The 25,222-nt window shown below is 42.6% G+C and overlaps 3 protein-coding genes across 7 annotated transcripts in view; all 3 read left to right on the plus strand.

Annotated features, from left to right (window-relative positions):
• Positions 1 to 6,323, plus strand: part of kat6a (K(lysine) acetyltransferase 6A) — a 39,524-nt gene extending 33,201 nt beyond the window's left edge. For all 4 annotated transcript variants that reach the window (XM_080893926.1, XM_080893929.1, XM_080893928.1 and 1 more), the window contains exon 17: positions 568 to 6,323. In XM_080893926.1, coding sequence (XP_080750052.1) covers positions 568 to 3,890 — 3,323 coding nt within the window. In that variant the 3' untranslated portion in view covers positions 3,891 to 6,323. The remainder of the gene's footprint in view (positions 1 to 567) is intronic.
• A 3,217-nt stretch (positions 6,324 to 9,540) lies between these two features.
• ap3m2 (adaptor related protein complex 3 subunit mu 2) lies at positions 9,541 to 16,057 on the plus strand. Its single transcript, XM_080893932.1, has 9 exons — positions 9,541 to 9,690; positions 10,388 to 10,672; positions 10,768 to 10,939; positions 11,153 to 11,290; positions 11,708 to 11,793; positions 13,538 to 13,671; positions 13,988 to 14,195; positions 14,353 to 14,497; positions 15,128 to 16,057. Exons 2-9 carry the CDS (start codon positions 10,400 to 10,402, stop codon positions 15,226 to 15,228), a joined length of 1,257 nt encoding a protein of 418 aa, XP_080750058.1. The 5' UTR covers positions 9,541 to 9,690; positions 10,388 to 10,399; the 3' UTR covers positions 15,229 to 16,057.
• Positions 16,058 to 17,697: 1,640 nt separating this feature from the next.
• The window catches only part of tet3 (tet methylcytosine dioxygenase 3), a 50,315-nt gene continuing 42,790 nt past the window's right edge, over positions 17,698 to 25,222 (plus strand). For both annotated transcript variants that reach the window (XM_080892888.1, XM_080892889.1), the window contains exons 1-2: positions 17,698 to 17,922; positions 20,296 to 21,090. In XM_080892888.1, the coding sequence (XP_080749014.1) occupies positions 20,716 to 21,090 (375 nt within the window). In that variant the 5' untranslated portion in view covers positions 17,698 to 17,922; positions 20,296 to 20,715. The remainder of the gene's footprint in view (positions 17,923 to 20,295; positions 21,091 to 25,222) is intronic.

Genomic DNA, 25,222 nt, shown 5'->3' on the forward strand with positions numbered 1-25,222 from the left:
CAACCAGTTTTAATGTGTGTTTCTGGTTATTGCTTTGATGCTGGCATAGTTGTGTCCAAGTTTAAGGTTGTCCTGGAGATTACTGAGGTAGTCTGCCTCCTCCGTTATTCCAGCCGCTCTGTTAAGCGTGCCAGTGCTCTGAAATAAACTGCAAATTTTAGTTGAGTTTTAACAGAGGCTTCTGTCTTGGATTGCAGCCTCTCAGTCCATGTCAATGTAAAACTCACCTAATGTTGGACAATGATAAAAATATTCCAGTAACTTCCCATTTATGAGAGATGACAATCCTAACAATGTCTGCATGGGGAGGGTGAAAGCTTGGGTCTTCTTCCTGGCCTTATGATAGTGGTGACATCTCCAAGTAACTTCTACTCTGATGTACAGTTGTTTGAACTGATGATTTTGGGTGAGTTACGGGCACCTACTGACATTCACTGGTTAAGATGGAGTTTAGTTATTTAGTCTGTTCAGAGGAATAGTTGGAAAGCCATCACATTTATTTTCACAGTCTGGCCAGAACTTTGTGCAGTAGCTGTATCTAACCACTTCATCTTCTTTGCTTTGCAGAGCTAACAACTATGCCGAAGTCTGTAGCTGCTTTGACAGCAACCCCATCAGAGACCCTTGGAGCCAACCCTGAAGTCCCAGTCAAAAAGAAGAAAGGCTGGCCCAAAGGAAAGAGCCGCAAACCACAGCACTGGAAGAAAAGAGGCAAGCCACCTGGCACAGGACCCAACCAGAGAGCAGCTGCAGACGGCCAGGCCCAAAGTGGGAATCCTCAGCAACCCAAAATCAAGATGAAGCCTGGTCGCAAGCCACGGAGCTGGTACTTGCAGCGGGCCCAGGAGGAGGCGGACAGGCAGGAGCAGGAAAGACAAAGGTTGCTAGAGCAGCAGCAGATGGACAAAGTTCCTCAGCTGCTGCAGACGGATGACCGGAACAGCAAGCAAGTCTGCAGAACTAACACGGACAGAGACGTCAAACAAAAAGACTCTGACGAAGAAGATGACTATCTCCCTAAGCCTGTTGAACAAAAGATGCCCAGAAAGCGGGGGAGACCGCCCAAGAACCGCCAGCCACCACAGCCTACCCCCAAACCACCTCCCACCTCTGACCCGGAAGAAGAGGATGAAGATGATGAGGAGGACATCGAGCGAGCCTGGGAAGAAGACAAACCTAGCCGGCCACCATCCCGTCCACTGCTTTCCCCTTCTTCCTCTTCTTCCACCTCAGGGCCCCGGGCCCCGCAGTCCCGGCCTCAGGACACAGATATGGGTGACAGAGAGGAAGACGATGATGATGAGGAAAGGGAGGAAGAGGAGTGTGGCAGCATGGGCAGTGGTGGTGGCAGCGTGAACAGGCGAGCGGCGGTCACGCCGGGTTCAGGAAGCCGGCGAAGTGACGACCACGATGCAGACGATGAGGGTGACGGACACTTAGAAGACAAGAGCAGCAGCAGTAAAAAGAGAAAAAGTCCGGACCCTGAAGACGAAGACGACGATGAAGACGAGGAGGAGGAGTCTGCCTCACACGCAAACTCGCCTCCAGTCAAAGAAGAACCCCCAGGTGTAGAGCCTTTTTTAGGCATGGAGAACAGCGTGGCCCAGGAGTACGTCAGCAAACAGGAGGAGGAAGAGGAGGAGGAGGAGGCTGAGGAAAGGGTGCAGGAGACCAAGTGCCGGCCCCCCTCTGCAGACCCTCAGCAGGAGGAGAGGAGGCGCAGAGAGCAGGAGGAGTCTGCTGCAGCGGCGGCGGCGGTGGAAACGGTCACGGCCATGTCTGTTCCTTCTGAGCCAATGGAGCTGCAGCCCCTGCACCCGGATGATAAAGACGTCACACTCTTGATGGAACCCCAGCATCCGCACTCCCACCCTCACCAGCACCCTGACTTCAAGGAGGAGCTTGGCCACCATCACTCGCACCACTCACATCACCACTCCAATGAGCTGGACCTGGAGACTATGCAGGCTGTTCAGTCCCTGACGCAGGGGGAAGCCCAGGACGAGGAAACTGAGCCCCAGCCACACCACGGCGCTTACCAGGACTGTGAAGAGACCCTAGCCGCCTGCCGGACCCTGCAGAGCTACAGTCACACGGGCGAGCCTGAAGAGGAGACCCTAGCCTTAGTAGAGGAATGTGGAGCCTCCCAGCACAGCAGCCCCCTCCCTAATCCACCAGTGCCCCCGCTGCCCAGTCAGTCTGTGCGCTCTGTGAACAGCCCGGGGCTGCAATCGGGCATCGTGGATACGACACCAGCAGGGCAAAGGGGTGGAACTCCTGGCCCCACCGGAGCAGGGAGCAGTGGCGGTGGCGCTGGAGGTGGCTACACACAGATCACTCCAGAGCATCCCAGTTCGCTTTCTGCCCCCTCTCAGCAGAACATGGAGACATCGCCGATGATGGATGTGCCGTCTGTGTCGGACCACTCGCAGCAGGTGGTGGACAGTGGCTTCAGTGACCTGGGCAGCATTGAAAGCACTACAGAGAATTATGACAACCCCAGCAGCTACGACTCCACCATGGGTGGAGGGGGCAATGGAACAGGAAACGGGGGCAATGGAGGAGGAATGTCTGCTGCCGTGGTCGCCGGGGCTTCAACGGCTTCAGCGTCCTCGGCGTCCTCTTCTTCCAGCTCTGCCACCCCTTCTTCCTCCTCTCAGTCCAACAGCTGCTCCTTCGTGCCAGCCCCCAGCCTCACATCTTCCACAGGAAATGCCGCATCCCAGCTAGCGATGGGCAGCTGTAGCCTCATTCAGCAAACAGGACCAGGGCCCAACAGTGGACCAGGTGCCAGCAACGTGGGCAGTGCTGTGCCCCAGCCCCCGCCTCCCCCACCGCCATCCAACACCCCCAACTGTGGCATTAAGTCTCCTCAGAGCTGTGGTGTGATTGAGAGGCCTCCCAGCACCAACCAGCAGCAGCAATCAACAAAAAAGGTTCCTCAACAGCAGCAACAAGCGCCCAACCCTCAGCCTCCACCCTCGGCCCCGCCACCGCCACCACAGCAGGCCTTGTCCCAGTGCAGCATGGGCAATGGCTTTGCCTCCACGCCCATGATCATGGAGATTCCAGAGAGTGGAGGTGGAGGAGGGGGCCGCACCCTGTATGAGCGCATGGGTCAGGACTTTGGTACAGGGGGCTACCCCCAGCCCTCGGCAACATTCAGCCTGGCCAAACTCCAGCAGCTCACCAACACCATCATGGAGCCCCACGGCATGCCCTACTCTCACTCCGCCGCTGTTACCTCCTATGCCACTAGTGTTTCTCTCTCCAATCCTGGGCTGGCCCCTTCACCCCACACTGCCCTTCCACAGGGGCAGCCCACTATGACCCCACCTCCTAACCTTAGCTCTGGCTCCATGAACCTGGGCTCTCTGCAGCTGCAATGCAACATGCCCACGACCAACATTGGCCTAGGACCTCCACCGCACACACAGCGGCTGCAGGGCCAGATGACTACCGTCAAAGGCCACATTTCCATTCGGTCCAAAGCCACTCAGCAGCTGGCCCCGGCCCCGCACCAGCAGCAGCTCTATAGCCGCAGCTCGGGGACTGTGGCCATGCAGGGTACGCCGCGCACCTTGGCCGTGCAGCGCGGCATGATGCCAAACCTCATGCCCACGGCACCGTATAATTCTATGAACATGACGACTCTGAACCCCATGTCAGCCAGCTACCGAATGGCTCAGCCTATGATGAACAGTGGCTATCACAGCAACCCCGCATACATGAATCAGCCAGCTCAGTACCCCATGCAGATGCAGGTGGGCATGATGGGAGGGCAGGGCTACCCACAGCAGCCTATGCAGCCCAATCACCATGGGAACATGATGTACACTGGCCCCTCCCATCACAGCTATCCAAAACAGCCACATTACATGAGCAGATGAGCAGCCAAGAAGTGAAAAAAGGAGACAGAAAGGGGCCAGAGCGTATGCTCGCTGTACTCTAAATGTCCATTAGTCCTGTTCACCCTCTCCAGTGCCTCAGAGGCACCAGTGGAGTGAAGGTGATGGGGACAGAGAGGGTCTTTGGGTTTCCTGTTTTTTGTTTTTGTTTTTTCTGTGTTGTCATTTTGTCCCTTTTTTTATTTGGGCTCGTCTCCCCCTCCCCTCCCAGCTGGCTGTGTATGGGAGTATTTGGGCAGGATTTGGTGTGTACGTGGACCTCGGCCGTGCCGTGGAGCTTCAGGCCAGGCCAGCACACAGGCCCAGGAGTCCACTCCTCCTCTCGACACTGAGGAGGACAGTAAGGAACGACGAAGTATGACGAGGAAAAGTCCACAGAAAAGTCCACAGGGTACAGGAGTACCTGGCCTGGTCAGACTGTGAACGGTGGTTACTGAGTATATTCAACCATGCACACAATCTTTTAATATAGGAAGCCTTACCTTGAAAAAAGAGACGATGAAACATTGCAGGCGGACTGTTGTTTTATGTTAAACATACCGTTGACCTTATTTTTGTTGTTGTTTTTGTTTGTTTGTTTGTTTGTTTGTTTTTTTAAATACGTGTGTGCAGTCCGACCTCCTTACATGCTTTGATCTTTATACGCGTGGCATTCTGAAATGGTGATTACACCCTCTTGCTCTCTCAGAAATGCCCAAACATCTCCGGTGCCGCTCGGCCCCACGGCTTTTCGTGAGTTCCAGAAGAGCACAGTGGAGCAGGGCCTCGGGTGTTTGAGGTGTTTGACTGTTTTCCAGAGTCTCTGTCTTCCTGGATGGACAGTGTTGTACCAAAAACACAGCAAAGACACAGAAGAGACTAGCGTGTTACTGTCATATTATATATCCATAAATGAAACAAGTAGCATTATTTTCCAGTTTGCCGCGACTCTGAAACATTTCGATGTAAATATTCTGGTACTTCCCAATATTCAGCACACGCACACATACAAACACACGCACACACACACACGCACACACACACACACACACATATATACATATATATATATAAATACAAACACACACTGACTAGCTGTCTCCAGTTGATGGCTAGCTCAGGAAACATTCAACTGTTTTTGTCCACACTCCACTGACAGATGGTATACAATGTCAGCCTTTTTTCTTTTTTTTCTTTTTTTTTTAGCAGCTTAGGGAATGCAGAACAAACGGTGGGATTTCCATGTAACTACTTTAAGGAAAGTCGGTTAACTATAGGTGACCTCGCATCCTTAAGTGTTAGTGACCCAAAGAGGTCGAGGAGTCTGCTTCTGAATGGTGTGTTTTTTGTAAAATTTGTTTTTTCTTTTGGTTTTTTTTTGTAATCTTGTTTTTGTTATTGTTGTTTCTGTGCTCCCATTGGCTAAAAATGTGGCAGCGGACGGTTAGCCTTTGTGAAGGTGTGCCTGAATGCTCGATCTAGCGCGAGGTTTGGCCCTGGGATTGTAGCTCGATTATAGAAGCAGGGTCGGAGGCAAGGATCGGAGGTCCCGTAGGGTCGTGGTTGACTTTGTTGGGCCGCGTATCGGTATTCTTAGTCAAAAGAGGAGTTTTCATTTGTCACACAGACCTGGCATACAAACTTTCTTTGTGTGTATTCTGTTCTGTATTTACTTTTTTTTGTTTCATTTCTTTTCTGAATTTTGTCAGACTGGGCAGCTTTCTTTTATGACACAAGCTGACTCTTTTTGACTTTAGAAACCTATTGTAGAGAAAATGTTTTTTCTATAATATAAAAGGAAATTCTGACATTGATATTGGTACTGTCATTTTTTTCACTTCTGTTTCAGGAAACGACAAAAAAAAACATATTTTTTAGCTCGCCTCTTGGGTAATAATTACTAAGAAACTCAAAATTTAAAAAAATTACCACTCACTTTTAGTGACTTTAAGATGCCTTTAACCTCTCCATTCCATCTCATCTCTAGAGTTTTTCTATCTTTGTGTAGTATATTAATGCTATTTTAAACAAAAGGACTACAAATATCTAAAGGTTACTCGGCATTCTTTTTGTTTTCTTTTTGTTTTAATTTTTTTTACTTCTGTGTGTGCATAGGATGACTTCCTTACATTTAAGAGGCATGTAAAAATGAGCTCAGTATATTTCTGTCTGTTTATATTGCTTCCCTTTTTGTATCCTTTGTAATTGTACATGTTGCGTTGTATGCTAAGAGAGAGCGCAAAATAAAAAGAGGGTGGGGGGACGGGACAGCTGGGCACACAGTGAAGGTTGATTTGAGCTCAGCTGCCTCAACTCTCGACTCTGTCCCTGTATGTATTTCCATTTTTTTCCATTTTGTTTTTCTTTCTTAGCAAGTACTTTCAAAGAACTCTGTACATTTTAACATAAAATGAAAATAAATTATGTTGAGCCATTCATGTATCCTTTGAGTTTAGCCTGATTCAGTGCTACGTCACCTCAACCCCCTCACATTTTCCCAAAAAGTGCAGGGAAAAGTTACACATTCAGCTTTTCTTTTTTTTTAAATTAAGTATGACGGCCTTGTGCAGGTTGTGTACAGAGCAACTTTTGACAATCAACTTTGAGCAAAACAAGTCTGAATTTAAAAAATAATATATAAAAAATCACACACAACATGAGCTGAACTATCAACTAGATGTTAGTCACTGCTACTTTCCACATTTTTATAACTTCTAGGTTTACTAAATTTGTCCAAAGGAAAAAAATGTTCTCAATAACTTCTATTTTTTTTTTTTTTTCTTGAAAGACCCTTTGTCAAAATCTAGATTAGATTATAAACTAAAGGTCACATTTCATTTAAAAATGGTTAAATTATCCATGTTATGTCAAACCTAATCTTAAACCTAAAACTCATTTTAATGAAGAAAAGTAATTGCCTGAAAGCATCTTTAGTTAGTTTGGAAGTCAAAATCTGATCGTGAAGGTGAGTGGGTGTTGTTAGTGACCAGTTTTTGGCTCAAGTGGAAATTGGACGACCTGGCAGTTCTCGTCTGATTGAAATACTACTCTGATGATAATTAAATGCTCTCTGAATAATTAATTTTACCCCATAATTGGGAAGCATTGATCTAATGCTTCAGCTACAAATTACAAATGGAAGTGCTTTGAACATGTATGGCCACTAGATGTCAATGTAGAATTAATGTTTTCTCATTGCCCAAACTGCCCAATGGGGGCAAAGCTTACTGTCTGACATGAATACAGTTGGTGAACCTCTCGTCAGCAGATGTAGCTGATAACATTTACCAAGCACTGTACTTTTCATATACTTAAAGTTTGAGATACAACTTTTAATACAGAACTTTTACTAGTGATGTTCTGTCTACGGATTCTCTGTTCAGGTGTCACAATACTCAATGCTATATCTCTTGTAAATGGCTTCAAATTCTTCATGCTAGTTTTCCTGTTCTGATGGCACTATAAGCACATGAGTAGTTTATGCTTGAAATGACACTTGCAATATGTTATGACCCCATCTTGTGGCTTTTTCTTTAAAGGGACAAAGAAATACTCTCTTCTGGAGAACTTTAAAATTAGTCTGATCAATAATTTAAGCATTCAGCTGGAATTTAATAGACTCAACTCATCGTTTTTGTATTCTGAAAAGTCTGGACACGTCATCAGTGATGCTCCTGCGGTCATTCATTTTGGATCTTTCAACGTCACAAATCCTCCCGTCAGATGGGTACCAACTATCTGCACCATAACATCCTCCTGCTGGCAGTCAGCAGCAGTGGCCAGCCACTACTCACTTGGTCTGCCTGCCAGCTCAACCTTTCCTTCCTACTTCATATCCAATAGGAGGCTCTTTCTGCTCTCTCCCCCAGTCTTCCCAATTTCCTCCTTATTTTCTCTCCGTTAGTCAACAGCTTCCACACTCATTGGACAGGGTGACCTCTGTACTTGTCTGCCCATCTTTATCCCTACAGTCCTGCACCAGCTCTTTGTAGTGCTTCTTCTCAAATGCCTCCTTCCAGCCACCTTCTTAGGTACTTTTTAATTTTCCCTCCACCACTGTAAGTGGGACTTTATACACTTTCGTCCGCTACGTCGCTACGAGCAGGCCCTGTTGGTACAGCCATGTCTTACACTTCCCCAGGTATCCAGATTTTTCAGTACTCTTCAGCTTTGCTTCCCCCTCAGTGCTGTGGACATGGTTGTCCCTTAGCACCTTGTCATACCACTTTCCCAGATAATTTACGAGATTGTCCTTGATACTTGGATGATTTTGCCGTGCATAAGCAGATGGCACTTGTCAGTAATGTTGAGTTTCATAATGATCATCCTCCCTTATTTCTTTGGGATGTATGTAATCTTAGGCAATGTTACCACCTTATCAAGTCTGGCTAGAACCAGTCTTGTCTGCACAATGTCTGGGAAGATGTTGTGATTGTGACGTCATCCATGAAGCCCCTTTTGACCTATTGTTGCACCCCTGTATCCATTGCTGGACCTCTGGGTACCTTTTCAGTTGCTGTAATGATAAAGTTCATGTTCAAGATGGGGGAGACTTTTAGGGTATAGTGCTGGGTCTTGGGGCTAAAACAGCTCAAGCATTTTTGTCACTTCATGTACTTCTTTCCATGTTGGTTTGTTGGTGTTGAGAATGGAAGGGGGGGGGTTCTGCCATGCCCGTTTCTGGGTGGTTGCCAAGGGGTAGGTTTTATCAGGCTCAGTATGTGTCCTTGAATTGAAGGGAAGTTGTAGGGATCTTTAATGAAATGGGCTTTACTCGTCTTCTTTTCCTTGTTCAATTTCTTTCTTCTTAGTCGGTTGAGGCATTCCTGAAGGCTGCTTCTGAGTTTATTTATGCCTTCCCTTTCCCCGGGGCTGCTTATTTTGTACCTCCTTTTAACACTCTTGATCCCTTTGCTTAAGTTGTTAATCTCCTTTCTTCTGTTTGGTTGTTTTAATGCCTTCGTGTAGAGCTGTACAAAAGCAGCTCAAAAACTTTACTGAAATTTGGAATATTGACTCAATATTGACTCATCTGAAACATGATAAAGAGTTAGGACAGTTATGTGTTACAGTTATACAGTTATATGTCTTTGCTGTGGCAAAGATGAGTGTTAGTTTTTTAAATCTGTGTATTCACTGCACTGTGTACACAACTTGTAATTGACATGTTATTAAGAATGAGCACGAGCCCAAAGTTGCTCTTGTGCATGGGTTCTTTGTTTGTCTAAATCACATTTGATAATCTTTACGGTGAACGTTAGTATAAGGCATCGCTAAGTCTCACTTTATTATGGATAAAGTATGCCTAACCCCCCCTAATGGATATCAGATTGTGGGCTATTATGTGCATTTTGTCTTTGCCTTTGCAATTTCACGGTGGGTTTTTTTTTAATACACGTAAAAATGAATAATAAGAGGCAGACTATGTAAATATTCCTATATTTGTTTGAATCGAAAAAGAGCTCCACAAGATGAAATCTGATCCCGCAAACAAAATGTCAGACCAGGTACATCTTAAAACCAATCAGCGGGTGATTTTTACTGGTGTTTACCGTCGTTCTCCCGCTATAAACCAATCACAGCCAAGTCACGAGCCACCAGTTTCCGCACTGTTGGCCTATGCCTCTATTAAGAAGGTGGGATTTTACGCTTGGTCTTTCTTCTGATTGGTTCGCTCTGCTCTGCCATCCTTCCTCACTCAGGATCTGCTGCTCCACCTAACGGGAAGCAACGTCGGCTTAATCTTTCATTGAGAGGAAAAAAAGGTGAAAGGCGAGACGAAAACGTCAGAAAATTGTCTTCGGTGAGTCACTTGCAATTTTAGAAATGGTTCCAGCGGCAACTTACAATTTTATTCGTCAAACAAAAGCATCGTTATTTTAACGTATTTTAACCCCCTGGACCCAGTGACGGAGCTTTCTGTCATAAGACTGAAGCAGGAGGAGGGACGGAGGTAGCATCTCGTACAGAGAGATGGAGGCCTTCATCTACAATCTAATAGAAACAGCTAGCTAGCTAGCTAGTTACACGCTTGTTTTTCTTAAACTTGATAGTTTAGCAGTTGCAATTATTTTAGTTGTAAAGTTATATCCGGTTAAAACTTGATAGCTTTGCCGCATGTATAATTTATATTCTGGAGTCACATTTCTCAGCCATCGTAAGTTAGTTTCTTAATTTCTGAAACCCTGAACTTCAGTCTCAGCTCAGTAGACCTACTCTGTTACTTGAGCCGTTCTCATATATAAACTAAGCACAGTGTATAGACAGTATTATCCGGAGAGCAGAGCATGGTACTCCCAGTGTCATGTGAGAATAGGGTCTGTCTTCGGGTAAAATTCTCCATTGCGCCTGCTACCTCACTGTCACACTTGATGGTTTAATGCGACACTTAAACAACCTTCTTATTCTGTTCTTTATGTTAACAGAAGGCATGGTGTTTTGGTCTTAGCATTTTCTCATTTAAAAACCTCTGGTGGTCCCTTGTTTTTCCCTCCCAACAGCCTTTAGCCACAATGATCCACAGCTTGTTCCTAATTAACGCTTCAGGGGATATTTTCCTGGAGAAGCACTGGAAAAGTGTGGTCAGCCGCTCCGTGTGCGACTACTTCTTTGAGGCCCAGGAGCGAGCTACTGAGCCAGAGAATGTCCCACCAGTTATCCCCACGCCTCATCACTACCTTATCAGTGTGCTCAGGCATCACATCTACTTTGTGGCGGTCATCCAGAGTGAGGTCCCGCCGCTCTTTGTCATCGAGTTCCTGCACAGAGTCGTAGACACCTTTCAGGTTGTTCCTCCCCTCTCATGTCTGTTTCTGTCTACTTTTATCATTATTTGTAGTTAACTAAAAGTGCATATCCTGCTTGTGTGCTTTGTTCTCAGGACTATTTTGGAGTGTGTACAGAGGCGGCCATCAAGGACAATGTGGTAGTGGTCTATGAACTACTGGAGGAGATGCTGGATAACGGGTTTCCTCTGGCCACAGAGTCCAACATTCTTAAAGAGCTCATTAAGCCTCCTACCATCCTCCGCACCATGGTCAACACCATCACAGGTCTTTCAGTCTTTTATTTGTGCTGCTTTTACTTCCTGATTTCAGGCAACATTAATGCTTTGTTCATACACAGCTGAAACTTCTTTCAGTAACAATTACAGTTCATCTAAATAGCATTGAATGAATTCAATTGACAGTGTGAGCCATGGATATTACAGCAGCTGTTTGACTCTGTGTGCATGATCCTATACTGTTGTTAATTTCTGCTTCCAGGCAGCACCAATGTGGGTGAACAGCTCCCTACAGGCCAGCTGTCTGTAGTCCCCTGGCGGCGCACTGGGGTCAAGTACACAAACAATGAAGCTTATTTCGACGTGGTGGAGGAGATCGATGCGATCATCGATAAATCTGGTATTTCTTTTCAACTGTTTGTTGTGAAACATGTCACTGTTTGCTTGCATTATAATGCATGGGAGACATAGTAATTATTAATCCGCATTTAATCGGAAAGGCAGTAGCTCCATAGTGTAGTAGTTTGCACATTTGCTTAACAAGTGAAAGATCTCTGGTTCATTCCTTTTGGGGCTGCATCAGGATGGGTGTAAAATCTCTGCCAAATCACACACGCAGAGCTACCTGCTGTGGTGACCCCTTGTGAATCAGGAAGAACCTGAAAGGAGTTTCTAGTCAATCAGTCAAAAAATAAAGAAAATGGCCAATACAATACATAAAATGTCAGCTTTACAACACAATTATTTGTACTTGCCTTCTCTTCTAACATGTTTTTTTGCTTTCTATTGTTGTTTCTAATCAACTCCACCCCCATAGGCTCCACCATCACAGCAGAAATACAGGGAGTCATCGATGCCTGCGTTAAATTGACGGGCATGCCTGATCTCACCCTCTCATTCATGGTGAGTTTCTTTTTTTTCACCAACTCTATATTGTTATATTTTAAGCCTGTGAACTCTCCAGACAAATAACAGATGATTACAAATGGTCATAACTGTGTAGCAAGCAGGGGGTTCTCCAAGGTGCAGCTTGGAAACATTTAAATCAGTGTGCTGTACATTACAATTAATATTCACAGTAAAAGTCAAACATACAGTAACATTTACTTCGAAATATGTCACACCCACACTGTGCACATTTTGGACCAGAGTACTGAGAGGAGCTCAGCTGCCAGAGAATGTATTTATTTTCTCTTATACCGCAGCATGCAGGGAGCTGATTTTCCAGAGTATCTGCACTTTGCTTCACAGTTTTGATGATAAAACTTCCTGATAAAAGCTTCCTGTAATATGCAAGTAGGGCAGCACAAGTAATCACATTTTAATCTTGATTACAATTTTGGCTTCCCACAATTGGGAGTAAAAACACAGCTGTCCAACACTGAAAATGTGTGCTCTGCCAAAAGAACACAAAGCCAAAGCAAATCAAGCTCTCCAAAAATCACTGCCTGACGATTTGCCTACATGAGCCCGTCATAGCTATTTCCTGCACCACGCCATGTGACGTTTCCTCGACTAGTCTGGACAAGTAAATGTATGTTACAGTGATGTTAACAAGAGCAAATTGCTTGTGCTAAAAGCTGACATCGTTACCATGCACTTATTTTTTTTCTCATTCTCTGATGGCATATTTATTTCTTTAGTTATACTCTATTTTGGGCAAAACCTTTTTTAGTACAAAGTCAAAAATTTAATCGTGCAGTTCTCCAATGCAAGACAGAAACACACTTCAGTAATCAAACTTCAGCTCAAGTGATCAGCTTCTCTCTCTCTCTCCCCCTGCATTGCCTCTTTCTTCCTGTCTCTTTGTTCTTTCTGACTCTTGCCTGGAGGTCCTTGTTGAAGTCTCTAGCAAGAGTTTGTGATCATGATGTGGTTTTTGTTATCCTTTAGAACAGGAAAAAAATGAAACTAAGGAGGTCAAGAAAAAACATGCCCCATAAGGGCAACTGAAACGCTCTCTGAGACTTTGACGTCTGCTGACTCGAGGTCTGCTTCTCAGAGAGGCAACCATCCAGATGTGGTAGTTCACTGTGCAGCAGATAAGACTGATTTCATAGGTAGATTATATGGTAGAAATATGTTGAAAGAAATAGGCTTTGCTATGTGGAGGATCATTCCATTATGGATTTAATAAAAACAACGACGTGCACATTTGATTATTTCATTGCAACAATCTGATCGATATTATGACTGGACCTCTATTGGACTTTAAAACAACAGTCAACCTGTCTGTTTATAGTGTAGCTCTGCTATAACAGCCAGTTTTGACTAGAGGAAAGATCAGTGTAAGTCAGACTAACTGAGTTTTTGTTTCAGATTACTCTCCTGCCTACTTTATTTACAAGGTTTAATTGTTGCATCCAACAGTTATGGTGTCCAACAGTTTGAAATATTCAGTGCAAATTCCTTTGAAGTGTGTCTAATCTGAACGTCCACAAAAATTTACAGTGAAACTTGCTGACGAAAATCCCACGTTTCATGCAGTAACATCACAACTGTGTAAAGTGTTGCTGGAATAAGTGCTGTGTGTTCTTACAGGGTACACTGGGTAAATACCAAAAAGAAATGGAAAGATATTAAAAGTATTTTAATGTTTTTGAAACTTCACCACTAATCTTCCTGACCCACTGCATTTCTTTCGCAGAATCCACGGCTGCTGGATGATGTCAGTTTCCACCCATGTGTTCGGTTCAAGCGCTGGGAAGCCGAGCGGATCCTCTCCTTCATCCCACCCGATGGAAACTTCCGGTTGCTCTCCTACCACGTCAGCTCTCAGAAGTTAGTACTTTGCTGTGACACAGGCAACATACAACCGTTCATTTTCTAGTTCAGAATCCTGCTTTAGTTTGTGGAATCTGTCTTACTTTCCTGTTCACCAGAGAGGAGTGTTGCAGCCCCAGCCAGTGATAGATGGACAAAACTATTAACTATAGTCAGTGTCCTAAAATATGAATAATTAGTTTAACTGGCTAGTAGCAACATTTAATCACATAGTTGACTCATTACATGTATCTAATCAGGATATAAACAGAAATGCTAATCCATAAAGTAGGATTCCACTGTCTAATAGCTGATGTTGTTTTATCACCTTCAGTTTGGTAGCCATCCCAGTGTACGTGAAACACAACATCACCTTCCGGGAGGGAAGTTCCCAGGGGCGTTTTGATTTGACCCTGGGCCCCAAACAGACAATGGGCAAGGCCGTGGAGTCGGTCCTAGTCAGCAGCCAGCTTCCTCGGGGCGTCCTCAATGCCAACCTGAACCCCTCCCAGGGAACATACACCTTTGACCCAGTCACAAAGGTAACTGTGCAGCAATCTTTATATCACAAAAACACAGATGAAGGGAAGTGTAAATAATAGAATGAATAAATATATAAACCCGAATTATCTGAATATGTTTAAGAGACAAAATATTTAATTCTGTCATCTTGGTGCATTTTTTTTCTTTTTAAACCAGTTGTTGACATGGGATGTTGGCAAGATCAACCCACAGAAGCTTCCCAGTCTGAAGGGCACCATGAGCCTGCAGGCTGGAGCATCCAAACCTGATGAGAACCCCACCATCAATATTCAGTTCAAGATCCAACAGATGGCCATCTCAGGTACACACACACCATCTGAACCTCATGTTCATGTACATGTGACTGTTGCCTTTCAAGAATTCCTTCATTTCTTATTTGTGATCCTCTCTCTTCTTGCACTTAGTGACCAAGCTGAACATTGAATGAGATTGACAATTTCACTGTAATAGTGAAAATGAGCTCCACTTTGCCTTTTAAACCACAGAAAAGTTAATTCAACCCCCACACAGTTAGGCTCAGTCTGGTCAGCTGACAACCACCTGACAGTCCCATTGTAGGGGAACAGTGAGATGGTGACCACTAGATGGCGCTACACCCATAAATAAACCTTGCATGACACCAGGAAATAGATTTTATTTTCAGTGAAGTATAAAACAACCATCTTAGTTTTTCAAGTTTCACCAAGGGTTGACACATTTATGAAAATATGTTTTACAGTGTGACACAGAATGTAACGGTAATACTAAACTCAGAGCAAACAAAGCCTTTGGAGCTTTAGGAATCTCTTGTTGAAATCTCTGTAGAGGTTTTAGTTGAAACATCTCTAGAAGAGCCCTCCACCATCAAGCCAGATAGTTAACCCTGGTATTTGTTCTGTTCCAGTAACACATAAGTCTAATAAATTCTTGATGTTTTTCTCTCCTTCATCAGGACTGAAAGTGAATCGGCTGGACATGTATGGTGAGAAGTATAAACCTTTCAAAGGCATCAAGTACATGACCAAGGCTGGTAAGTTCCAGGTCCGGACTTAAAGACTGCTTCTCTGTGACAACCGGACTGAGCCACCATGAGACTAAGGGGTGATGTGATGGGAAAGAGGAGTTGGTACATTCCTTGTGCTTATGCATTTACCCATGAAGGCTTACCAATACAAACTGGAGGCTCCTTGTAGCAGTTCTGAGTGGACTATTACACATAGACATGAAACCTCTGTTGTAGAACTTTGCCTAAATCAGGCAAGTTTGAAGCAAGTGTCCGAAAAAATTTCCAACACTGTCCTTGCTGAACTCAGACAAACCACACTAACCCAATAAAGATTTGTCCATATAATACACCGTTTACAGGATTTTCACTGACGGTGTTAACAAACCAAATCCATGTATTTAGATAAGGCTGGATTACTGGATAAATGGACCCTAGAGTATATTAAAAGAGAGCTTCTACACAAAGAAATTAGAATTAATTATGAAGTAGTGACCTGTACATTATGCCAGGAATCTACGATTCTAGGTTCAGATGACACTGCAAGGTAAAAAGTATTGTTTGACAGTGCTGTAGCACATTTAAGCAGTTAAATTCAAATGAAATGGCACGGACCTACAATAACTGTTTGAGCTCCAAAGAGTTGTTACTGCCAGTGAAAATCCACACTATACTTCTTATCCTGCTGTCCAGGTTTTCTTTTTTTTCCCAGCACCCTGGGCCTTCTTTTTTCTGTTTATTCTGTTCTTTGTTTCTTCTTTGCTGCAGTTTGATGATATTGTCTGCAACACTGGAGTCAGCATGCTGATGTATTAGACGTGTCTCTGAAACGGTCCTCAATCTTTGAAGTTTTTTGTTTGTTTGTTTGTTTGCAAATAAGAATGATACAGTGACTTTTTTTTTTTTTTTTTTAGCTATTTATTACCAGAAAGCCACGCATCTTCCTCTTTTTATTCAGCTGTAATTGTGATTAATTACAGAATGTTGTCATTAAATTTCTTGGAAAATAAGGTTGATCCTGACAGTTTGGTGCTTAACCCTATGGTCCAAATGCTCCATAAAGGTTATCTCAGCCTTTATAGTATGATGTGCATTTTTGTTTTAAGTTTGTCTTTGCATACATTGTATAAACATAAGATTATGATTGTCGCCATGGAAACTGGTGAGCTGGATGAATCAATAAGAGTGTAATAAAGTGATGCATCTGTGCCTCAGGGTCTCGGCTGGAATCAGCCCACCATCACATTGTGGTCTCATAAAGCTGGCTTGGAGAGTCATGGTTGCTACAGATACAGTTTGGTGTTATCAGCTAAGAGTAGAACGAAAACAAAAGTGTGTTAAGATATAACAGCGCGGTACCTCAGAAGAAATGCTTTGTGATTACAGCAAAATGTTTGTGTTTCTTACACAGCCTCCAATGGAGTGTAAAAACAGTGAAAAAAAAAATAAAGAATTTGATGTGTTATAACCGAGCAATAGCACTGATTACTCAATGTGTATAATGTGGTGTTTTCCACATATGATATTGTGTTACAAGAGTCAAACTGTCCTTTGAAGTTATGATTACATCCATCAATGAAGCAATTGGTTTAAGGTTGTCTCTTTGCTTGTACGTGTGCGATTACTGGAGCTATTATGAGCAACCCTATATGAAATTGTTCACAGAGGAGGGGCTTAGCCCAGGATGATTGGCAGCCAAAAACAGATGCCAGTTTCTGTATTCAGTGGCTTCACTTGTATAGAACAAGAAAATAACATTTGGCATCATATCTTCAAAGTAAATTAAGAGAAATTAGAAGACACTGGCTTAATGTCACAAGCTAATACAGATTCACACATCCTTCTGGATCCCTACAAACAATGGATTAAATAAAATCCATTGTTTGTAGAGAATATCAAGTTTTTTGGTGAAGGATTGCAGTCTTGGAGTGCAGTTTTTTTATGACAAAGTGAAATTAAAAAAATAAATGAAAGATTCTCTTGACTGCATATACAGAAAATGCGTCCAGTTTTGAAGTTAACCAACATTAAATGTTGCACAATACACCCAGCGTAACTATCAGACGTGCTCAGCTGTAGGTGAGTTGTGGCTGTAGGTTTCTAAAATATGTAAATATTTAAAAACACATTTCCATTTAAGCAAAGATAGGAGTGCCAATTTGTTAGATAAGATGGCAATGTTTTGTTGATCAGAAATTACTGATAAGTAATAATAAGTCCTGTTTTTTTTCTAAATGGGATTAAAGTGTTGTTGGGTTTTTTCATGATGTCAAAACATCTGGTTTGAAACACACTAACTGCTTCTCAAGATCTTATATAAAACATCATTTTTAAAGGTAAGACTCATTGGATTATCTTATGGTAACTTCCACTTCCAGATGTGTGACATCAGCCCTGTGTCTTTGCTCCATCTGGCTGGACTCCAGTCCATAATTTACTTTAACCCCTCCAAAAGACAATCTACTACCTTTTCCTCCCTCCCCCCCCCCCCCCCCCCCCATCGACCAGACTGAGCCGTTTAAAGTCAGTTATGTCATTTGGGTCCAACTTTGTCCTCACTCTTCTCCTTCGTGCATCGCTTTTTTTTAGCACATTTCTAAACTTCTTTCTAAACCTTTTTTTTCCTTTTCTTTTTTTATCATTTCGAATATTCACATTTTTATTTTTTTCGTTCGCTTAACTTTATGTCCATTTTCAAACACTTTAAAGGCTGTCGCGACAGAGGAATATCGCGGCATTTAGTGGTAAGTTATCGCTCGCCATTATAATAATGTGGATGTTTTTTTCCCTCACAGCAGCGATTTTGTTTGTTTGTTTTAACAACCGAGAAACGAAAAATTCTGAGCAGCACACGTTATATGTTATATACCAATATAACGCTTTCCAAAAAAAAAAAAAAAAAAAAATTAAAAATAAATGTGCAGCTTCGCATTAATTCCCCACAGCAGGTAAGTTTTAAACATGAATATAAATCAAAAATGTGTATTGAAGCTCGGCTAACGTGCCGTTTTTGGCACCCGGGGCAATTAACCGCGTGCCCTCGCTTACAGCCCAATCTGCTCTTTGTGTATTGAAGGCCAGATAATGGGCATTATCGTAATGTAAATCTAAGGATGGCTGTTAAGTGTTTATCTGATTGCTTTGATCGGTGTTGGGCGGCCGGGCGCCCTGCAGTGGTCCCTGTCGGTAAGCACGTGGACAGTAACAGTAATAACAGCAGTCTGGGTGGGGAGGGGTGCTCATGCAGACTTGACACTGGCCGCAGCACATTAAAGAGACGACACAACTGCTGATTAACCACGTGCTTCTTGAGTAGTTCCCGGAGCGCGTGCTGCGGCTGTGCAGCGCAGTGTTTGTAGTTTAATATCCTAGCTATGAGTCAGAGTTTATTTACACTGTTGCATGTTTACACAGATAATGGCACTTCAATAAAACTCTTCTGCAACATTGTCACCGCTTATCAACTTCCAGCTGTTGCTTATCAGCTAACTGACAGCTACGTGAGCGACTGCTATTGTGTCCTTAAAAAGTAGTGCCACTGTAATGACATTAGCTGTCATTCCAGCTTACTTTAATGTTAACTCTACGCTGCCTTGCTGCAGAGGACATCTATAGGTTTGTCTTTACACCAAATGTTATATAAGTAATTGCTAAAATTTTTACTGGAATAAATCTGTTTGGTAGCTTAAGGGTGCTATCTAGTTAAGGTTAGCTAGGAAACAAAGCTGCCAACTAGCAAAACTTCAAATATAAGGGTACTATAAATGCCTCATAGACCTAGATTTACAGGTTGTAAGTAGTTTGTTTGTCTTCCATAAACTCCACATTTTGCAAATTGATGTTAGTTTTTGGCCATACTTGGATGAGGGGCAGTATTTAGTCATCAGCTAATGCTAGCTAGTTCGGTTAGCAAGCTCTGCTCATTAACTGTACTGGTGCAATGGACAGACTCACATGTTTACTTATAGGTGCTTAGTAACAGACTAATAAAATAACAGAATTTCACTTACCACAAGGGAAACACCACCTTTGTGAACCGTTTGTAGGACTGCTACACAGCCAGTAATATTATTTCTCAAATAAGTGGATTAAAATGTTCCAAAAGGCACAAACAGCACAGGATCCTGGAATGCCACAGTTCAGTGAACCTCCAATTAGAGGAGGTCATGCCCCTAATCCAAGTACCCAGATGGACGATTGTCCAGTTATAAAATAACAGCGTTACTATAGATTATTTATTAAAGGGGGAACTGTCCATAAGAGGCAAACAAATGTTTGTTGTATCAGGTTGTATAAAAGCTCCTTTTTAAAGCTCCGAAGGTTGCTTTTTAGCATGGAGTCTATGGGGAATGACTTGCTTTTGAGGCAATTCATCTAATGGTCTCAAGTGGCCATTAGATGAACTGCAGTTTTTTAGCATCTCCACTTTACTTCTCAGTCTCAGAGGTTGTCACTTTATATCTCCCCAGAAAATCATTGTGACCTCTTTTTAAATTTCCCCACCCTTGAAGGCACTTGTATATATTAGAGATCATCTAAAAGTTACAATAAACAGCATGTTCATTGGAGGTAAAGTGGTTTAGGTTGCCTTTGATATGTGCTAAAAGCACCTTGTGAGCAGGCTGTGAAACCAGGCAGTAGCAAAGAAACCGTGGGTTTTCTCAGCACAATTCACTTTACTGATGGTTGACTGGAGCATGCGACTACAAGACAAAGAAGACTGTCCCTGGCTTCAACTTATCACCCCCCTCCTTTCATTCAGGGAGACCTAAGCCCCCCTGTCCATGTGGGGCCTGCCATTATAACACAGTATCTTCTCAAACTGCTCACGTAGGCTTGTATGGCTATGAGCCAACTGGATGCACAGCACCGACAGCTGTGTTCAGAAACCAGACGATATCCAGACAGCAGTCAGGCTGAACTCTAATGTTGGGCATTTAATGTGAAGCTGCCAGTTGTATATAAATAAATGTGTAAGAGTAGGCAATAACACATTGAGACTTTTGGGCCCCACGCTTTAAACCTCGCAATGACAAATAACTTCTTTTTGTGTTTTGATGTTGATTTTAAATGTTTTGTCCTCTCCCTCTTTGCCTTTGTTGTCTCTGCACACTTAGACAGAGCCTGGCTTCCGTACACAAAGCCATGAGCGGGCTGCCGGCCATACCACAGGGAAGCTGGGATAGATGGACTCCAGACTGGAAGTTACCACACAGATTCTCCAGGGCCATTCCTGTGACCAGCAGCACAAGCATTACATTGATAATGCCATCTTACCTGTAGACAAAATGAGCATCAATCTAACTTGTGTAGCAGCAGCTGGTTTAACATCCAAGTTAAGTTATCTTCAAAGACTAATCCAAGACAAGTTATCCATCTCCCAATCTGTTTTTAAGAGCAGCCAGATGATTATGCCATATTGAGATTTTAGCAGATGTTGCTTTTAAACTCTACTTTTTAAACTTAACTGCATGTATGTCGACTGTTTTCAGTCTTTTTAAATAATAGAACTGAACAAAAAAAGCAGGACATTCATTATGCCCAGGCCGAAGGGAGGAACGAGTCTGGCACCTGAGAATGTTTACGAGTTCCCCGCGGACATGGGGGAGGCTCAGTCTCTTCAGTTGCAAAGGAAATGCATAGAAACAACATCCCCATTGAGCAAATATATCGAAGCTGAGCACCAGGAAGCAGGGCTCTTCTCTCTGTCTCCATTGGACGCCTCGCTGGAAGCCACGCTTGACCTCCAGAAGAAAAGAAGAAAGAAATGTGGAGCCTGCACTCCTTGTCTCCGCAAAGAGAATTGCGGTACCTGCGCAAACTGTTTGAACCGTAAGACGGGCAAACAGATTTGCAAGCTGCGCAAATGTGAACAGCTGAAGAAGAGGCGGGACGAGTGGGAAGTGGTTGAGGTACTGAAACGCTTGCAATCTCATACAAACCGTTAGCACTTCCAACCCATCAAATTCTGATGCTTGGTCAGGACCTATAGGATTAGCTTAGTGTGCAAGGACTGTCTGAAAAGGTAGCTGAAAGCCAGTGTCATTACTGTTGTAGGTAACTAAAGAAATGGAAGGATGGTAAATGTGTTGATGGGAAGGAATGTTTAAACCCAAACCAAGAGTTTTTTTCTTAACCTAACTTAACCTAACTGACAGAAAGAGCCAAGTCAGGGCAGAATTTGACTTCCTGCCTTCTGGTTGGAAGTCATTTGATGATGCAATTAGATGAATGACCGTTGTTATTCACCATCATCTTTCAAAACTGCATTCTGAAGCCTTACCCAGCATGTAAATAAAAGATTTTACAGGAGTAAATAGTAAGGAAAAAGGATTCCTAATCAAGCATCAGTATATGACAAGTTGGGAGTGAAAACATCTTGTCTCTTAACTTGAGTTATCGTAATACTGCTTATACTGTAGATTTAGAATACCAGAAGTATCAACGTGCTTTGTGTAAAATGTTTTTTTTTTCTTCCTAAAGGCAGGCTGAAAAAACCTGACCACAACAGTAAAATTATGGGCAAATTATCATACAAATATTATCATATCGATTAACATCCATCCATTTCAGTGCATTTCATGGGAACGTTCGTTCATAGGACATCAAGTAAAGCACAAAAACTGTTTTTCTTTTGTTTGCCTGAGAGTGTTTGCTGATTGTCTGCCTAAAATACACCAACATCATTAGATTGCAAACTTGTTCTGCTTTTTAGCCAGAGAAGCACGAAAGAGCGAGCATTTATTACAGATCATTACATGATCACAAATGTCTTCTTAGTGATGTTCGTTCAGATGGATAGAAGGAACTTTTGCTGGACTATAAAGGGACGGACAGTTGCATGCGTCATATATGGAGAGTTCATGTTAAATTAGTTACTTTAGAGGAAAAATTCCTCACAATGTGAGTCACAATGTGCAAATCAACCTCAAATGGCCCAGATATCTCGATGTACTACATTTTATAAAGTGATGCAATGCTCTGTATTGTAACAAACAAAACAAACTGCTTGGTAGAAAAAATTCCAAAGCATTTATTTGCAAAAATTTGGACAAATTATATATATATTGTTAATTTTAGAAGTAAAAAGAACAACTCCTGGACAACAGCCCCACTGGAAACTATTCTATTGGAACTAAATTGTTCACTCTGTTTTGAGTAGTCAGAAAAGTAGATAGATCTTTATCTACTTTAAATGTAGTTCCACAGTGGGAGTGTATATATGTTGTGTGTGATACTGATGGGTAATGTTGAAACCATCAAGGTTTTGCAAGTGTTGCAGTTTACATGAATATTCTCAGTAAGATAAGCAGAGGTGGGACCAAGTCATTGTTTTGCAAGTCTCAAGTAAGTCTCAAGTCTTTATCCTCAAGTCTCAAGTCAAGTCTCAAGTAATGTCAGGCAAGTCAGAGTCGAGTCTCAAGTCACTGGTGTAAAAGTCCGAGTCAAGTCACAAGTCTGAAACTTTGAATTTCAAGTCCTTTCGAGTCTTTAAAAAAAAAACAACGAAAAAATAATGTTGCAGTTATGCTAAATGTAAATATTAGACCATGTAATTTTAAAATCTGTGTTTTTCTCAACACATGACAAAATAGTGAACTTAGAAAATATACACAAATTGTGAAATTGCACCTCTTTAAAATGCAGCTCAATTAAACCTAGCTCCAAGAATAATTTTCACCGACAGTTCTGAGATAAGCTGCATGTTATTCTTGGATGCGGTTGTAGGACCAGCTTTAAAATCACATGACAAAAATATCATACACATTAAAAAAAACTGCATCACCAACGTAGCCTGGACAACATTTGCTAGTTAGATGAAGTCAGCTATCTCATCGTAGCATATTTATATGCATATTTATAATCATACGGTTCTTGGAGTGAGTGCATACACTCATGAAGTTTAGTAACTTCCGGTCACTGCAACAAGCCCAGGTACAGTTTACCGACGGATGGGTGCAGGACCTTGAAATGCACCGTGTAGAACGAAAGACCATCGTACGTATCATAAGTTTACCAGTCTCACAAATCGTCTTCATAAATACACATTCCTTAACCGTTTATTAATAGGACCTTTGAGCTCAATGGTAATTAATTAGTAGTGGAAATAATTTCTGTTAGCATCACAGAAATGTAGCAGTGACAATAATATTGTATGCTGTAATCGTACTGGGCAATTAGTGATACAAAAAACCTGTTTTATCCTGTGAATAAAAGTATATGTTTTTGTCAATGTACCATAATAACAGAAGCGAAACGCAATATTGTGTCAGGACAATTCACTATTTATGCACAATAAATAAAGGAGCATAGCGCGACAATTTCTGTTCAGCGCCAGACTTGCTTGTAACCTATATCACTAATTATGTTATGAAAATGACGTATTAAGTACTAAAAAACACTGACCTTCGTGTAAATGCTTGGAGCAGACTAACCTGTGAGCTGGAGTGTTCTGGGATGTTATATTTGATCTTTGAATGGCTGCAATCCAGGCCATCCGTCGCGTCTTTGTTACTTCGGAAACATGGCTTGAACAATTTCTCTTCAACGACGTAATCCGATAACAACCGATCTCTTTACCCGTCGGCTTCCCGTGGCTGTCATGCGACCGGCTATTGCAGTTAATCATACAACGGCTTCTTGACATTTTTGTGTTTCTTTTTATTGCTGTATAACTGATTTTAATTGAAAGCCTGCGTGCGCTAGTACCGCTTGCCACGAGTTCCCAGAATCCTTTGCGGTTCTACCCGTGAATGACGTCACATTTTCAATCTCTATATAATATGCATGTTAGATTTTATATTTGGGGTAAAATATCAAGTCTTTTCAAGTAAACCGGTTCAAGTCCAATTCAAGTCCCAAGTCATTGGTGTAAAAGTCCAAGTCAAGTCACAAGTCTGAGAACATTTTTTCAAGTCAAGTCTAAAGTCATAAAATTAATGACTCGAGTCTGACTCGAGTCCAAGTCATGTGACTCGAGTCCACACCTCTGAAGATAAGGCAGTGAAAAAGTCAACAAGACAGTTGAGCAGACCGAGTGGACTAACTGTGACGGTTACCCAAGATTCCGGCAGTTGCCTGTGCTTTGTCCTTTGACCTCTTGAGGTTTTCAAATGAGGGTGGGGGTTAACCTTGGGTCGTTTTTTCTATTTGTGTGTGCGTGGGGGTGCATGTGTGTGTAAAGAAAGAGAGAGACAGAGTGCAGGGTTTTAAAAGTGCTCACTTGTGTGTGTTAATGGAAGTGCGCGCGTGGGACTATGTGTGTTTTTACATGCACCAGCATCTTAACCCAGGGGGATGGGCCGTAAAGTCAAGTAAGAGGAGGACGGGAAGATGCAGTAAATGGTCAGCAGTATTGGAGGGGGAGAAGCAGGCTGCAAAAGCATGACCAAGGAAGGAAAACACACTGCGTCAAAACAAGCACCTTGAATTTTTGGAATTTTTCCCAACAAATATGCCTAGAAAGACAATTGGATTTGTTTTCATATGCTTTAAGATCATTATGAGAGAGAAGAATTTGCACACTAAAATAATAGAATTAAAAATTATCATATATTGCACAAGCAACAGTTTTGGAATGATAGCACCCCACTGATAATAACCAGGTTCCTATAGACTGTAATCTGCTTGACATGCTTCCATTTGCGCATACAAAACTCTCTGTGATGGGATTTTTGCTGTTGTTTTGGCTCATACTATTCTATCAGTCTCTTATATGTGTCAATATAAAAGTAATGTAAATAACACACCGCAGACAGTTTGTCTAGGAGTTTAAACTGACAATCAAAATCTAGAGGAAAAGGTATGATGTTTGCTTAGCCACAAACACAAAATAATGGTTACTATCAGCACTCTTCTGGCCTGTCCTGTCTTGTCTGTTAAATGGCTTCTGAAGTAGCAGCAACAACCCATGAACAAAAACCATGCAACACAGCAGCTGAGCATGAAAACAGACAAATGACTCAGTGTTTTATGATGCCACTGTTTGGAGAAAAAAGTGCATGCCTTTGAGACAAAGATATGACGGGAAACTTTTTAAACTTT

This window comes from Rhamphochromis sp. 'chilingali', assembly GCF_963969265.1.
Source record: "Rhamphochromis sp. 'chilingali' genome assembly, chromosome: 10".
NCBI classification, from domain to species: Eukaryota; Metazoa; Chordata; class Actinopteri; order Cichliformes; family Cichlidae; genus Rhamphochromis; species Rhamphochromis sp. 'chilingali'.